The 16,116-nt window shown below is 53.5% G+C and overlaps 4 protein-coding genes across 4 annotated transcripts; 1 reads left to right on the forward strand and 3 right to left on the reverse strand.

Annotated features, from left to right (window-relative positions):
* Nucleotides 1-952: 952 nt before the first annotated feature.
* Nucleotides 953-4,615, forward strand: BBK36DRAFT_1205038 (hypothetical protein; the record flags this gene model as incomplete). Its single annotated transcript, XM_024897343.1, has 12 exons — nt 953-1,526; nt 1,580-1,857; nt 1,974-2,108; nt 2,165-2,640; nt 2,760-2,786; nt 2,913-3,140; nt 3,199-3,642; nt 3,706-3,933; nt 4,003-4,107; nt 4,209-4,293; nt 4,375-4,480; nt 4,581-4,615. Exons 1-12 carry the CDS (start codon nt 992-994, stop codon nt 4,613-4,615), a joined length of 2,682 nt encoding a protein of 893 aa, XP_024748669.1. The 5' UTR covers nt 953-991.
* Nucleotides 4,616-5,099: 484 nt separating this feature from the next.
* BBK36DRAFT_1121557 (hypothetical protein) lies at nt 5,100-8,256 on the reverse strand (the record flags this gene model as incomplete). The annotated part of the gene is made up of 5 exons (XM_024890835.1): nt 5,100-6,579; nt 6,635-6,869; nt 7,151-7,745; nt 7,812-8,041; nt 8,136-8,256. The coding sequence occupies 5 exons, from the start codon at nt 8,254-8,256 to the stop codon at nt 5,100-5,102; spliced, it is 2,661 nt and encodes an 886-aa protein (XP_024748670.1).
* A 2,191-nt stretch (nt 8,257-10,447) lies between these two features.
* Nucleotides 10,448-11,961, reverse strand: BBK36DRAFT_1135763 (hypothetical protein; the record flags this gene model as incomplete). Its single annotated transcript, XM_024892750.1, has 3 exons — nt 10,448-10,631; nt 10,702-11,359; nt 11,440-11,961. Coding segments are annotated over 2 exons (1,162 nt in total), but the record flags the coding sequence as incomplete, so codon positions are not given.
* Nucleotides 11,962-12,804: 843 nt separating this feature from the next.
* BBK36DRAFT_1205059 (hypothetical protein) lies at nt 12,805-13,301 on the reverse strand (the record flags this gene model as incomplete). The annotated part of the gene is made up of 3 exons (XM_024897344.1): nt 12,805-12,946; nt 13,020-13,165; nt 13,238-13,301. 3 exons carry the CDS (start codon nt 13,299-13,301, stop codon nt 12,806-12,808), a joined length of 351 nt encoding a protein of 116 aa, XP_024748672.1.
* Between the last annotated feature and the right edge of the window lie 2,815 nt (nt 13,302-16,116).

Below are 16,116 nucleotides of genomic sequence, written 5' to 3' on the forward strand. Positions count from 1 at the left end.
TTTTCTGCTCCTCGTCAGCGTCAATTCGACATTTCCTCGCATCCAACAGCGAAGGCGGCTGCTGTCTGCTAGGCAGCGTCTCGCAGGGGAGGCCGGAGCAAGGCAGGCTCCCCTCTGCAGATTCGTCACCCCAGCCCAAATCACGTTACCGCGCACCGAAAAGCAAGCGGGAGATGCCGGCGTCAGAAGCCCTAGATGTTGGGCGGTGGTTTCAACTTTGTGGCCGAGTGAGCAAAAGCAGTGCAGTGTCCAGGCCTCGATGCCCCTTCGTCGATTCATGCAGGTTGTTGTGCGAAGTAACGCCGGATGGTTTCTGGAAGGGGGAATTGAGCTGGCCAATGACAGGCCGCGGGGCACTGCAAATCGGGTGTGTTTGTTGCACTCGCGCTGTTAGTAGCAGTACTTTGTACCTCGTAGGGTAGCGGTAGCGGTAGCACGCCTGTTTAGGCACGCCAACGTCAAGTGACGGGCCATGAGGCGCAGGGCTGGAGTGGCTGTGGAAGAAGAAGAATATGTGCTAGGAGAAGGGGGCGTAGAGTAAGATGAGTGTTCAAATGGACGAGGTCGTTGTTTTGATGTGGCTCAAAGACACATGCCTGATACTACTACCACATCTGTATCAAGTGGAAGAGATCCTTGCTTCACACAACGGTTAGTGCAGAGGTACAGACTCAAATGGAACAGAGCGGTGGCGCTATCGAGATTCGCCCAGCCACGTGATCTCGCGTGTCGGAAACCCACTGCGAATCACTGCCGAGATGCGCATCTGCCTAACAAACGCGCTTCCCCACCAACCACACGATGCTCACGCATCCCAGAGAATACTCGTACAATGCTTGCTGACTGATGCACTCTTCGCTCTTTGCGTCTTCTTCTTGTCTTCTTCTTGTTTTCTTTCTTTCTTCTTGTTCCTTCTCTCTTCCTCACCATTTGCGTGTCTAGATGACTTCTTCTCCTCCGTAGGTGCTTTGCCGCCTGCTTCTCCGCAGTCATGGAGAGCATGAGGGGCATCTTACACAAGACGAGTGTCCAGGAAGCCCAAGAGCGGCAGGCAGCAGCTTTCGGACCGCCGTCGGTGGCTGGGCAGAAGAGGGACTGGTCAACCAGCCTCGACGATGCAGACACGAGAGCCTCGCCATTTGCATCTGCATCTGGCTCTGGTTTCGCTCCCGCTTCAGCTTCCCAAGGCTCCGTCCGCTTCCAAAAGGCTCTCTATCTTCCCCAGACTCCAGCTAGACTTTCTGCCAGCAAGATTGTCACGTTCAATGCATCCGAAGATCCTTCCGAATATACTCAGCGGCGTGTATATGCCGCCACGCCGTCCTCTTCCATAGATCCCGAGCTCAATCTTGCTCATCCAGTATATAATCTGCCGCCGCAACTTGTCCATAACTTTGCTTCCCTTGGCATCAAGCAAATATACCCATGGCAGAAGAGCTGCCTCAAGGGACCCGGCTTGCTTACAGGTGCTAAGAACTTGGTTTATTGTGCTCCCACCGGTGGGGGAAAGTCGCTAGTTGCTGATTGTGAGCCGTCTTGTCGTATCCGTACCACTGTCATGGTGCTGATGTTTGTCCAGTGCTCATGCTTAAGAGGATCATCGAAGAACCCGAGTCCAAAGCACTCCTTATCCTCCCCTATGTTGCTCTTGTGCAAGAAAAAGTTCGCTGGCTTCGTACCGTCGTCCAGGGTCTCGCCCCCAATATTGATCCTGAAGCGCTGGAGAAGCAAAAGGCCAACAGCATCTGGCGGCTTCGTCCAGACCACGATTCTCTCAAGGTTGTCGGCTTCTTTGGTGGCGGCAAGATCAGGTCCACTTGGCAGGACTTTGATATCGGCATATGCACTCTAGAAAAGGTCTGCCTCGCTTGATCCAGCCCGGTCCATTGCATGTCGTCTTATCTAATAGCCTTTGAATACTTCAGGCGAATATGCTTATCAATACCGCCATCGAAGACGGATCTATATCTCAGCTACGAGCCGTAGTCCTCGATGAGCTTCACATGATTGATGACGACCACCGTGGATACCTTCTAGAGCTGATCGCGACCAAACTTCTGAGCTTGGAGCAGCCCATTCAAATTGTTGGCATGAGCGCCACTCTACCCGTATGTCCGCCCTATTAGCTAAACTGCTCCCCCTGCTGTGTCTGATTGTTTTATAGAATGCGAATCTGGTAGCTCAGTGGCTCAACGCACATTCTTATGAAACGAGATATAGGCCAATACCGATCGAAGAACACTTGGTTTGCGAAGGAAAAGTCTACCATATCGGCACCAACGGCGCTACGGCACAAAAACAGGTAAAAGTCGATGAGATATCAAAAGGTCAGGTTGAGCCTACCAGGCAAATTGGAGCATCTGACCACAAAGAATTCCGCGACCCGGTCCTGAATGCCGTGGTATCTCTGGCCTACGAGACCGCCATGATGGGCTACGGCTCGTTGATTTTTGCCGGTAGCCGAAGCATCTGCGAGTCCGATGCACGTCTAATCAGTCAAGTGATGCCTCAGCCGCATGAGCTAGACAGCGTAACCATGGACAAGCGGATGGATCTCCTCAGCGAGCTGCGCAGTCTCAGTACAGGGGCTGATCCTGTATTGGAGGAAACCGTCCTGTCCGGCGTCGCATTCCATCGTACGTCCCTCCCCTGCTGGCGGCGAAATTGCGGATGCTAACTATGGTTTTCAGATGTGTGTACAGCGTTTCCCTTCAAAGGAAGCAAAATACTGACTGCCTCGGACAGGCCGGCTTAACGAGCGAGGAGAGAGATCTCATTGCCGAGGCGTATGATGCCGGCACACTCCTAGTGTGCGTGGCCACTTGCAGTCTGGCGGCTGGTATCAATCTGTGCGCATCCCTTCAAGAACCGTTATGGCGGCAAGTCCAGCTCGACTAATCTCGACCCACCAGGCCTGCTCGAAGGGTGATCTTGCATAATGCAAGGATGGGTCGCGAGTATGTCGGCCCTTCCATGCTACGGCAGATGAGAGGCCGCGCCGGGAGGCAAGGCAAATCACCCGTGGGCGAAACATATCTGTGCTGTCGCCAAGACGACCTGGAGCAGGTCTTAGATCTCATGTATGCGGATATCCCGGAGATTGCCAGCTGTCTCAACACCGAAAACAAGCGGGTGCAACGGTGAGACAATGTTTCAATCCCCTCGACAAGCGCGGCATTCGCTGACACAGGAGCAAAGGGCCATTCTGGAGGTGATTTCCGTTCGCTTGGCGAATAGCCACGACTCCCTTATGGACTACTTTTCGAAATCCCTCATCAGCTATACCCACGATCAAGAGTTTGTGGAAAGCTGTCTCAAGTCGGGGCTGGAGGAGATACACGACCTGGGCTTAATTGTGAACGACTCTTATTCGAGTTTCACGGCTACGCAGCTAGGCAGAGCCATAGTTGCCTCTTCTGTTGACCCCTATGATGGAGTCTTCATACACGCCGAGCTTACAAAGACGCTCAAGGCGTTTGTGATGGATGGCGAGATGCACATTCTCTACGTCTTCACGCCGGTTCAGGATTTCGGCATAACCGTTAACTGGCAAGTATTTCGCAACGAGATGGACGCTTTGGATGAAAGCGGGCTTCGAGTCCTTCGTTTCCTGGGGATCAAACCGACAGAAGTGCTGAAACTGTGAGAATCAACCTTCACGAGTTCTCTTTCCTGTGTCAAACTTTGCTAACAGACACGGGGAAGCGCCCGGGGCGTTCCTCTTAAGGAGACTTCGCCTGAGGAGAAGGAGTTGGCGCGCGTGTATCGTCGGTTCTATCTTGCCCTCCAGCTACGAGATCTGTGCAATGAGATGCCCATACATGTGGTCGCTCGAAAGTACGACTCGCCTCGGGGCTCTGTTCAGACGCTTGCACAGACCTGTCAGGGCTTTGCGGCCGGCATGATCAAATTTTGCGAGCACATGGGATGGGGGTAAGGGGGCCTACAGGCCTTTGTTCATTCCTCAATTTCACTTATGGACTAACTGACTCCGGAATGTAGCGTCATGGCTGCTGCGCTGGAGCACTTTTCAGACAGGCTCATGGCCGGCGCGAGGACGGATCTCCTGGCCCTTGCCAAGATTCCCTTCATCAAGAGCCGAACAGCGTATGTCTTTTTCTCTCTTTTCTCCTCTTTCTCATTTGCCCCTTACGAAGGTCCATTCATTCACACAGCCATGAATATATGCTGACTTCACTTTTGACAAGTCGCGTCTTCTGGGAAAACGGATACCGCACCGTCGGCGCCATTGCAAATGCCGACCCCAAGGAATTGGCCCTCGTCCTGATGCAGGTTTGTTTTGCAATCAAGTTCCCATCACCTCCCAAGTTCTCTTCCCTGTTTTCGTTAATACTGACTGGGGGTCTCCCATAGGCTCAGCCAAATAAGCTGCGAATCAAGGGGAAGGCCGATGAGAGATTTGAAGAGAAGCTGCTTGCCAAGGCGAATGTCATTTCAGCTTCTGCGAACCGATTATGGCGTAAGTCTACTACTATTATCATGAGATTTCATTTTTAATGGGGGGGCAGACTCGCCCTTTCTATGGTTTTATTCCAGGTTAACTAATTATCTATCTCCAGAGGTCCAACTACAGGCGGAAATGGCCGAAGAATAGATTTACACGGAAGGTTGCGCTGTGTGGTTTAATTCAAGGGGTTAAATTTTAGGGACACATTTGAATCATGACCGAGAAGCTCATTGATACACTGGTTCTGCGCCATCGTCTGGGCTTCTAGAGGAAGACATATTTGCTTGTTTCTAGCATATACATAAGCAAGCTACCAAAGACCTTGCATCATGAAAAGGGGCCTTCTAACCCCCCCGTTCTGAAAGAATACTCCGATAACTCATACCAATTCCCAAGTCTTGAATCCCTCAGACCCAGTGTGGCTGCTCTGCAACACCCCCAAAACGAGGTAAAAATCTGCAAGGTATTTCTGGAAAAGAACCCCCCCTCCATCAACGGTACCCAAGCTTGCCAAGAATAGAAATCAAGTCCTCGCTTGCGCAACTAACAAGAATAATAACCTTCGACATCTCCCATTTCTCTCCGTGTGTGTCTCTAGTTTCATCCACCTCCGTCGCGCAGCCCTCATCCTCTAATCAGCCAGAACGTTCCTCAACATGACCAAGAAATTCTCCTTGAGCTTGTGAACCTCTGAAATCGGCGGCTTCACCGGCTCCCCCGCCGACCGTCTCAGGCGATCCCGCTTCTTAGCCCGCCTCTGCCGCTCAGCATCTATCGGGTCCAGGTCGTCCTCCTCCTCCGCCTCCGTCTCCGACCCGTCGTCGTACGCCAGGTCCTCCAGGTCCTCGTCGTTGAGCCCGAAGTCCGCCGAGCTGAACCCCGTCGGCATCATGTCGCTCCCGGGCTGGCCCTCGGCGGCCATCTTCTGCTGCGTCTTGTCGCTGTGCCACTTCTTCCTTGCCTCTTGCCAGGCGATCAGGGCATCGATTTCCTGAATCGCCTTTTCCTTGTCGATGATGCCGCTGCTGACGCCGCCCTCGAACAAGGCATTGACATTCAGCGTGCCGTTCTTGGGGCCTCTACGCAGGAACTCGAGGATGCCTTCTATCCACTCCATAAGCTGAGTAAAGAGACCGTTGTCGTGCGTATGTATCTCGTGCACGAACTTGTAAAAGTTGTGCTCGTGCCTCGCGCACAAATCGATAAACGCTTGCACAGTCTGGTTCGGATCCGCGGATGCATCATCCTCCCTGCACTTCTCCACCACCTTGATCATGTCGTCGATGAAGACGGCAAAGTCGGTGACGCTGTTGTACACGTTGGCCGACTTGTACACCCGCACGAGGGGCTCGTAGAAGATGGTGAACAGGTCTCTCAAGAGCTGCAGCGTGACAGGCTCCTCAATCAGTTGTAGCAGCATGCTCTTATCTCTGTATCGCGTGCAAAGCTTGAGGAGCTGTTTGAGGTACGAGAAGAGCTGGGCTCCCTGCTTCAACTCCTCGTCAATGTTCTCAACAGCGTTGTTGAAGGCGACGTATGCGTTGAACAATCGCTGAATCTGCTCGCCAGACAATTCGGGCTCGATCAAGTCCGACCTCAGTATCACCACTATGATGTCGAGGTCTTCCTCTTCGGCCTGGCGACGGATTTCCTGCTTAATGTCTTCGGGGGCATTTGTGTACTTTTTGATCTTCTCGGTGAAGACGGGATCGCCAACCTTGGCGTCCAGGGCGTCAATGGATCTCTGAAAGCTTCGAATGCCATCGTGCAGTGCTAATGAAAACATTCTCTGCATAAGAGAGCGGGTTCCAAAAGGCTGGGCGAGAAAGACGTCCAGAATACCCGACATGACTGCTGCAGGGTTCGCGATTCGGATGACGTTTTTGACGACGGAATACGGAATCAGGGAGTGGATGCGCTTCGCTTGGGCAAACAAGTCGGCAGAGTTGTCCTCGGCCAGGAAAAGATGGTATATGACGGCAGCGATTTCAATCCTCAGCCACTCGGCAAATTTGCGATACTGAATGCTGAGATCGCCAATTGTCTCTTTTTCTTTAATCTCCTTGAACAGCAGTGTGAGGCCGCTTCGTTCAACAATGTCCCGCCGAAACCTAAGAGATTTCTGTCAGAAAATTCGAGCAGGTGGGAAAAGCCAGAGAGACTCACGATTCCATATACTCATCCAGCTCAGCAGCGCGCCTCCGAGCAATCTCGTAAAACTCCTTCTGCTCCTCCATGCGCTTCTCGTCGAGTGCCTTGCGCCTCGAGATGTCTTCCACATCCTCGTCTGTCGGCGTGATGGGATCGCCACTTAGGAAGTCCGACATGGCCTTGGTGTTCGCAACTTGAGGGTTGTGGAGAAGAGATCGTAGGAAAGCACGGAGTGAGACTCTTTGGTTCTCTCGCCAAAGGACAATCTACAGGTTCATATCAGCCTTGACCACTTTCTTGGGATCTCAGAGTGGGTAGATGCTAACCTCCTTTTTCGTGTCAGGGGTCGCCGCTCCAGAGCTTGCTTGGCCGTCGACTGATACCCGGGGCGAAGCTATCTTCTTTGAGCGACTAGATTTCCTTGACCTTATTGATCCATGACCATGTGTAGCTACCGCACCAGTCAGTTGACGATTCCTCCGAGCTTGCTTTTTCTTTTGAGGGCACCGTTCCCGGTTGGATACTCACCACCCTTGGGGGACAGCAGCCCTCCTGAGGCGCTCAAGTTCTGCGACATTCTCGTTCTCCGAGTGGACATGGAAGACACAGATGAGGCATCAGAGTCGTCTCCTGCGCCGGAAAAAGACGGTAGCAGCCCGCTCATTCTGGTGTCAGACTTGTTCTTCTTTGGCAGCGCAGGCAACACCCTCCCAGGCAGCTCAGCGCGCAGTCTTCGGTGCAATCTGGCAAAGTCGCCATACCGTCGACCAACAAAGTGTTCCAGCTCGCCCTTTCGCTTGATGCGGAGGATGAACTCTGCGTGCTTGTGATACCTGATGTTGCGCTTGACAGAGGTAACGCGAACACCGGCGACATTGACGTCCCAGCCGTTGATGTAGTTCCCTTCAGGAAGCGTGTTCATGACGCCCCTGTCGATGGCGTTGCTGTCCACGATTTCGATTTCCGAAAACTTGATGCGCTCTTCGAACCCGGACGAGGTGGGGATACCCGAGACCATCATGAGCTCGACCAGCTTCTGCGCCTTGATGGCCAGCTTCCGGCGCTTCGTTTCTTCCAGACGGTCTTCGGACGAGGAAATCTGCTTCGTGGCAAACGACTCGAGAAACTGCCCTGTGCGCGTCAGCGTCAAACGAACCCCCCGCCGGAGAGATGATGCCAGCGTTTAACGTACGACTTGGAGCTTGTCCTGCCAAAACTCCTTCTCCCTGGCCTTGTCCAGGAAGGGGAAGTCGCGAACATGGTGGACGAAGATGTATCGCAGGATCGGCAGCTCGGACTCTTGGGGAGGGACTTCGCCCTGCTCAGACTTGAACGGCGCGCCGAAGCGCTGCAGAGCCGTCGGCGAGTTGAGCTCGCTGATCTCCCACTTGACCTGGTCGGATATGAGCTCCCTCTTCAGGTCTGTGAATGTGCGGCGCTTTAGTTAGCTCTGGATCTAGCTGTAGGGAGAGAACAAGTTCCAAATCAACTCATCAAGAAGGGGAGTAGAACGCACAGTGCTCCTGTTTGCCCGTCAGCGCATTGCTTGACGTCGGCGCCGTGTCTGAGCCATTGGCGCGAATCGGCAGCGTAACAGCAGCGCCGCCATCGGGCACTTGCTGTTCGGCGACTGTCATGGCCAGCGAAATTGAATCCGGCAACAAAGCCAAAGAGGCAGATCCCAGAAAAGAGAGGAATTCCGAATGAACTGCAGGTCTCAGAAGTCAGACAGACAGACAGACAGACAGCAAGTTGGCTCAGCCCGTCGTCAGCTCCAGCGCTTTTGGATGATGGAGGGAAATCGGCTGAATCTCCTTGGCGGGGTAAATAGCGTACAGTAGTTGGTCGCTATAGGTAGTATGGAATGTACGAAGCAAGGCAGCCTGCAGTATGTAGTAAGCTGTGCTCGTACTATAGCAGCAGAACCTCCTCGATGAAGAATTGCGATTTTCGATGACGCGGGGACGACTGAGGAGGCGCAGTTTCTCGTCTAGTCAAGTTCTCGCTCACGCAACGAAGACGACAGCAGAAATCAAGAGGGTGACGCGGGAGCACGAAAATGGCCGACTGCGGGTATAAGAAGGATGATGATGGGAAAAAGAGAGAAGAGGAAAATACATCATAATCACAGGATGACCAAGAACTATCGCGTCCGCAGCCCTGCTCCGCCCCATATTATATCACTGCCCAGGCATGTAGTGCTACCAACCTGCAGAGTACATTACTTGATCAATACAGGCATTACAGCGCTCAAAAATGCTTCCCGAACTGCTGCAGGTTTGTTCTGTTCCGGTAGGACAGAATCTGCCCCCAGTCGCAGAACATGGCATGACGTTGGACTGCAGCATCCAAGCCACCGGGTGCAGTCAGCTCTTTTCTCGCTCTGGCTCTTTTTGCTGCAGTTCGTTCGGCAACTCTCCAGCCGCAAAGCCGACCGACTGCCGAAAGGGAATAAGGAATCAGTCCATCCATGCAGAGGCGTGATTCCACGGGGCCTGCAGGCCATTCTCTATCTATCATGAAGCGAAGAAGAAGGGAGGTGAGAAGCCGGGAAAAGACCCGTGCCTTCAGTATGACATCACCGCCAGGTCGAGCGAGATATTAGAACCAGTACATAGACCAGTTCCAATCGCCTACTACCTACGAAGTAATAGCGCAGAGATACCTAGCGTGATCTTTCCCGTGCAATTTCCACGAAAGGGATTGTCTTCAGACATGCAGGAAGTTGAAGTTATAGATGGGTTTCTGCTCCCAAACTCTCATCTTCCTGTTGATCCCGGGTAGCTTGATCCGAACATGCAGGAGCACACTGATCATGTCAAGCTTCTCGAGATGCCAATTCAACGAACCATCCAATGATAAAATAGCCGCTCCGCCCCCAAGATCCTTCCCCAGCCACGCATTTCGCCGGTCAAATTACCGTCTACTAAACCGGGAGACATGCCGAGAAAAGCCAACGTCGGCCAACACACACTGGATTGAGCCCAGAGACATTCCCAGCCACTTTGTCTTAGCAATAGGCGCTTACAATCAATTGCAGTACGTACTGCTTCGTAACTGGAGATACGTTCCCAACGAGACAAAGACCAGAAAGACAAGGCTCTCAATCAACGTGCGCAGCCAGATTCATTTCCCTTGTCACATTTTAGACAATGTAGAAGGCGAACTTCGCAACTCATCTCAGATCAAGTCAAAACGAAGTGGTTCTGATATCACAGCCGTCAGAGCCATTCCACTGTCTTCTCTTACAAGATAAATATATTCTGTTCCCAGCTTGAAAGGCTGCAGCAGTTAAATTACAAAGTGGTATCAAATGCCTTCTATAACCGACAACCAACCATAAATCCCAGACACACAAAGCAAATACCCTCATGCGCTTCGCAATTACACCCTCTCCACACGATTCTCATCTTCTGAGACCGCCGACTCTTCTCCTGCCCCAATGACCCATCGTAGTGTCTCCATACCGAGCCGATCGGCATGGCTTCTGCAATTGGGATGTTCCTGATCTATTCTCCAGAAAACGGCAGATCTTCCAATTCCCCAAGATGGACCAGGGAAGTAGGCAGGCACATCAAAGATCCGCAGTTGTATCCAAAACAGCCTTCCTCGCGTGCCAAACAACCAGATAAATCTCGCTCTTTGTTCGGAAACCAACCCCAGATACAGCAGCAAACATCCGCACGCGCCAAGCAATTTGGCCGAGGAATAACGCGCACGTCGTCCGAGTTCGAAATCTGGAATGCTTGGCTGCTTCGTCCTCCACTCCACTGTGGCAGTGAAGCCGACGCAGGGTTGCAAGGCGTACGTGTTGCGAACCAAAAGCAGTGCTACAAGCCCGTCTCCGCATAATGCCACCGTGACCAGCAGCTGGGCCAAGCTTGCTCGGTGACGCCGAGGACTGGTCTCGTGCCTAAGCGGTTCCTGTCCCGAGCTATTGACTGCAAATCCGATTGGCGCTGTCGAATCCGGTGCTGCGTAACAGACGCGCATGTGAGGCTGCGGCCGTTCTGCGGCTTGGCAGGCAGACCTCAGTCTTGTTGCGCTCCATACAGTGTTGACAGGTTTGTGTTGATGATTCGCCGTCGCCGCAGGCCCGGTCATAGCTCGTCAAATATCCGCAGCGGCTCGTCGTCAGCTGGTGGTACTTCCCAAGCCCGTGTCACCTCCGCCCCGTCGCCGTTGCTGTTTGCCGCAAGGTCCTGCTCGGGGCCTTTGGAATCGGGCGTGGTGTTTCTCCACGAGCCGCGAGACCCTATCGAGTCGCCCTGTGTAGCACCTCTGTAGCTGAAGGACATGAACAGAATACCGATGATGCAGACAACGGTCAACAGAGCCGCCCAGGTGATTCTCAACCGCTTGCGCGTCTTCTCCCGCCATGCCCTGTCGGCGCGCTCCCAGCCCTCGATTTGTTTGCGCACCACATCCACTCGCGCGGCCAGCTTGTCGGCGGTCTGCCTTCCTAGGTGTATGCGATTCTGCAGAGTCTCGATCGTGGACTGTTGTGATTCGAAATGCCCGATATTCCGTAGCTGGTTTGTAACGTCCGTCTCGAGCTCTTGCGTAGCCATATCGAATCCCATCTGGAGGTCGCACGACGCCTGCGCCAGGTCCTTGAGGGCCTTGACCATGACCTGCAGACTGCTCGTTTTCTCAAGCAAGGCATAGTGCGTCTGGTCTAGCTGTTGCGCCGTTTCGGCGGAGAAGTTGCTGAGCTCCGCGAGGGATTGTCGCAGCTCGCTGAAGACTCGCAGTTAGCACAGAACAGCTTGGAATAGTGGTTCTTGCTTTCTCCAGCATCTCTTGGGAGGGCTCCTTACTCGGTGCCAGACGAGGCCTTGTCCTTTGCCCTGTCGCCCTGCAGCTTGTCCTTCGCCTTGTTCTTCTCTCTGTCCTTGTCCTCCTTGCCGATCCGCGAAAAGTCGAGCTTGTCATCGCCATCCTTGGGTATCAGCAAGCTGGCGCGCCGGCTGTGATTCGGGCTGATGATGGGCGTCACGGCCCCCGAGCGCGGCACGTCCACTGAGCGCCGCATCCTGTGCGTCTGTATGCGATCGAGCGTCTGCACCCGATCGAGAGGCTGTCCCTGGCGCTGAGTCTGCTGCAGTGTCGTCGCCGTCGGTGTCTCGTCATCGTCCGCCCTGCCCCGGCGCGCCCTGTCGCCCATGAAGTCCGTCAGCGACCGCTGGACACGGTGCCGCCCAGGCCTGGCTGGGGCTGACGGAGGGTCGGGCAGCACGTTCTGGGTCGGCATTGCCGCTGGTTGGGCCGTGGCGACGGTGAGAGGGGCCCCCTTTTCCATGCGAGCATCGTGCATGCATTGGATCGGGATTTGGTCCATAGAGAAGCGGGATGTGAAGAGAGCTTGGGTGGTAGGGAAAGAACAAGTGGGGCCTCGGCCAGCAGCAAGCGAGTGACGACAAGACTTTGATGAAGTTCACATGCCATCAAGCGCATGATGGACTGGGTATTCAGTGTCAAGCAATAAGGTTCAGGGCAATTTTGAGTCGTCGTGTCGCTTTGCACATGTAACAAATAAGTATTGATATTTCTAGCAAAGCTTATTTTTTTGCTCTGGACATTGTTTCGGTAAACCTGTTTTGAGATATTGAACCAATTGTGCTCCCAACTCCGTGCAAATGCAACCCCCCCCCAGATACTGAAAACTGACAAAACCACCCCATAAGTGGACATAAGAGCAGCAAGACGCAAGATGCAGGTACGTTGACACCAAGACTGCATGTTCCCCCAGTGATAGAGCTTGGTTATCCTGAAAGCCCTGGTGCAGTTCGAAGAATCCCAGTCACCTCTCCGCTTATTCCAGTAACCCGAAACCAAATACCGAATCGTTCCGGGATGAAACTGTTGATGCAGAGTCCTTCAAGCACAGCCCCCCAAGAGCTGCTAGCAGTCCCATTTTGTTGCAGACTAAGAAGAAGATCCAAGTTCAGATTACTGCGAGCAGCCGTCGAGGTACGATGGCGGTGAAGAGACTGTCGCCATAACCCCCGTCCGACTGCATGCAGCTCCCATGGTCGTCCACGTCCGGATACCGAAGTGTGCATCTCTTGCAAGCATCAAGATTCCGCTGCGGGCTTTGCCGATAGTAGTAATATTCTCGTACTCGTCGCAGGACCGTCATACTTTCAATCCCAATGTCGTTCTTCGGTGCGGGCGTCGCTCGGCTCATGAGTTCAAGAGCTTGTTTCGCTTCTCCTTGCGCTTCAATCTCTCCACTCGCTTGCGGTGCATCTTCTCGGCCATCTTTTCGTATCGCTCCCTCTCTTCCTTCTTTGCTCGCCTGTCCTTGATTGCTTGGATTCGTCTCTGTGATTATCTGTGAGCAGGAGAATTGCTGAAACGAATCGCATTTGTCCAAAGCGCAAAAGCACAAACGTACCTGGCGCTCTTCCTCCTTCTCCTGCTTCATCTCCTTCTCCTTTGCCTTCACCTGTGCCATCAAGGCACGCTCCTTTTGTCTCTGCTCATAAGAGGACAGACCGGCAGTCGGGCGAAAAGCCTTCTTCGGCGCATGCCATTGCATTCCTGTTAAACTCCGTGTCAGTAAGAAGCCGGTGGTGATTGAATGAAGCACCAGGTTGGGGAAAACGCGCGTACCGTTTTTGCGCATGCCAAGCGGCTTCGTTGGCTTCGCAACGGGCTTCTCTGCTGCGGCCTCCATTGTGAATGACTGGTCTCGTATGATCCCTGGTTGACTGGAGATCGATCAAGCGGCAGTAATTCGAGCTGCGTTTCTTCTCTCCGCTGGATGAAGCCAATTTTTTTCTCGAACTTTTTTTTTGCCAATCAACTGCAGATGCGGGGCCAAGGCGGTGAGCGCTGACAAGGCGCTTCTCCACTTCCAAAGGGGGATCTTGATTTGTACCTGACAGGTCCGGCAACCTGATGGAAGGCACTGGACGGGGCTTGTAGGCGCTGTAGTGGCCGTCCTCCAGGCTCAATTACAGCGGGCTCGGGGTACCTACGGGTATGTACGATCTTGCCATTCTGCAGCTGGCCAACGGCAATCTCCCTCCTGTCACGTCCGGGTGGTTACACAGCATCAACGCCAGGACACATGCCCGGCGCTCGAGCATCAGATACCGCTACCCATTCCGATTCTGCTCGCACCGTGGCAGCCTCGTCCGGCCAGCCCGTGCCGATTCTTCTGTATGTACAGCTCATACCGATCACCGTTTCTCTACTCGGGCACAACTTTCACAAAGCTGAAGCCCCGGCGGCGGTTCCGGTTCCACCCTTCAGTCCCCAAGGCCGTGCCGTCCATTCACACACTGACAACGCAGACATGAACGGGAGCCGGCCCCGGTATTCGTGTTGCGCTGCAGATGCAGGGGCTGTCCGTAATATTTTCCGTTCTTATTCTTCTCGAAGACGAAGATCGAAGGGAAGGACTGCTCTGCGCGTTGTCACCAAGTGCATACGGCATTGATGAACATTGCTTCTAGTTGATTCCCCTGTCAGAGACGACGACAATGCTTCGAAATAAGCTGATATCATGCGTTGCTCCTACAGTGTGTGTTGAGGTTACCGCTTCGGCAGGAGGAGAGGTACATAACACGCCCGCACACGGAGTCTCCTCGATACCTACCACCCAGCAGGCGTGAAGCGAGTGAAGCGAGTGATGCGGGCTGAAGAGGGCGATCCTACCCAGAAATTATCTCGTTTGCCAGCAAAACCAGCGTCATAGAGAAGTAGGTGATAAAAGGGGGGGGGGGGATTCAGCAGCCGTAGCCTCGCTGCTTGCAGGTGATTCTCGTTGCAGTACGAGCACAAAGAAAGAGACAACCGACCTCGAAGATGGCAACGTGCAAATAGCATGGCCTGAGCGTTGTCTATTTTTAATTTGCCTTGTTTCAGGCTCCGAGTTAATCTTCAAACATCGGCTGGGCGATCGGTGGACTCTTTAATCTGTTCCCAACATAAAACGGGAAAAAGGGCTTTGTGCCACGTAGTCCCTTGCCGCTCACGATATTAGGAGAGGCTGGGACTGATTGCATGGGGACAAGGAAGCACACCAAGTACTCTTTACATATACGAGATAGTATGTACAGCACACCCCGTCAATGCAGGTACAAAAAGCATCAAGACGGAGCCCCTTGGCCCGTCCTCGTTCAATCGCCGGTTGTCATGTCATCCGTACATGCGCACTGCGCTTCTAGCGGGCATCTCGAAGTCGTTGCCCTGGAGAATGCCTGGGATTGGCGGCTGACTGCCCAGTAAAGTATTACATATTCCAAACCTGCATCCAGAAGCCACGCATCGACACCTCCATGATGACGGAGAGTTGGTAGTATGTACATACCTTCTGTCTCCCTGCTGCGAAGAGACGTTCGGCCGATGATACGGGGCCCCTGGACAACAAAGAGGTGGATCCCTCCACGGGGGCCTCCCGCCATTCAAGGGCAGTGGTTTTGGGCCCTTTGCCGGCAAATTGCCATGATACTTGTAAGAACACGGTTTCTTATGCTCGGCCCAGCAGGGCTAAATTGTCCGTCAGCCTGCATAGCCTGTACGTATCAGATGAGACACCATCCGTCAAGTACGAAAAATATTCCGTAGCCTGGGAAAAGGAAGGGCCAAACGTTCATTCAAGTGCTCATTGGCACGGAGCACACGGTAGACATCACGAACTGGACTAATACACGTAGCGTGCTAGCACTTGGCAGCCGTTGACAGGAGCAAGGCTATGAAACACGAAAAAGGGCCGGCGGCCCGTTGACGTCTTGCTAGTACAGGCAGTAGCACGAAAAGCAAAGAGGATGAGAGGGAAATAAGCCAATACGAGTACATATTGTACCGAAATCTGTCTCTCAAAGGAATCAGAAACGAACAGGTAAAGACACTCAGGCTAGCTGCAAGATGGAAGGGTTTGCCGATGCGAGCTGAGCCGCGAGCTAAGATTGTCCCAATACCAAGCAAATGTCGATTGCGGCCTCGGATAGGCCCAGGAACGACAGCCTTTGATTGTCGACTGCAACTTGCACCCAACTGTGGCTAGAGTTGCTCTCTGCACATCTCCTTTGGGGCCTCCCCATGACCCCTGTCAGGCGGAGCCTGGTGTGCATACTACTTGTATATTGTGCCGCATGAATCTACGGACACAAAGTGTGTCCCAAGTACTCACATGTACTCGTATCCAAGTAAGGTAGGGCAGAGAGGTAAGGCAAGGCAAGGCAAGACTCTTGTGTCTCCGTCTTGCGTCAAGAAGGTCGATTGCCGACGGAGCTCGTGACCGAGAGGAATCGTCCAGAGTCGAGGATTGCCCTGCCCTTCCCTTCCCGTCTGTCAGCCCCAGCTGATGGACCTCCAAGGCAAGGGCGCGAGAGAAAAGGGAAGGTCATCGAGATGTAGTGGGCGCTTCTCCGCATGCACTGTATTGAATGTACTTGGCGCTCGCCTGGATTCGCATGTTGGCCCATTGTTTCACACCTCTTATTGACGGTCCACGGTCACGAGGGGAGCATCGAGCAGGGCGG

Source organism: Trichoderma citrinoviride (genome assembly GCF_003025115.1).
Source record: "Trichoderma citrinoviride strain TUCIM 6016 unplaced genomic scaffold BBK36scaffold_9, whole genome shotgun sequence".
Taxonomy (NCBI): domain Eukaryota; kingdom Fungi; phylum Ascomycota; class Sordariomycetes; order Hypocreales; family Hypocreaceae; genus Trichoderma; species Trichoderma citrinoviride.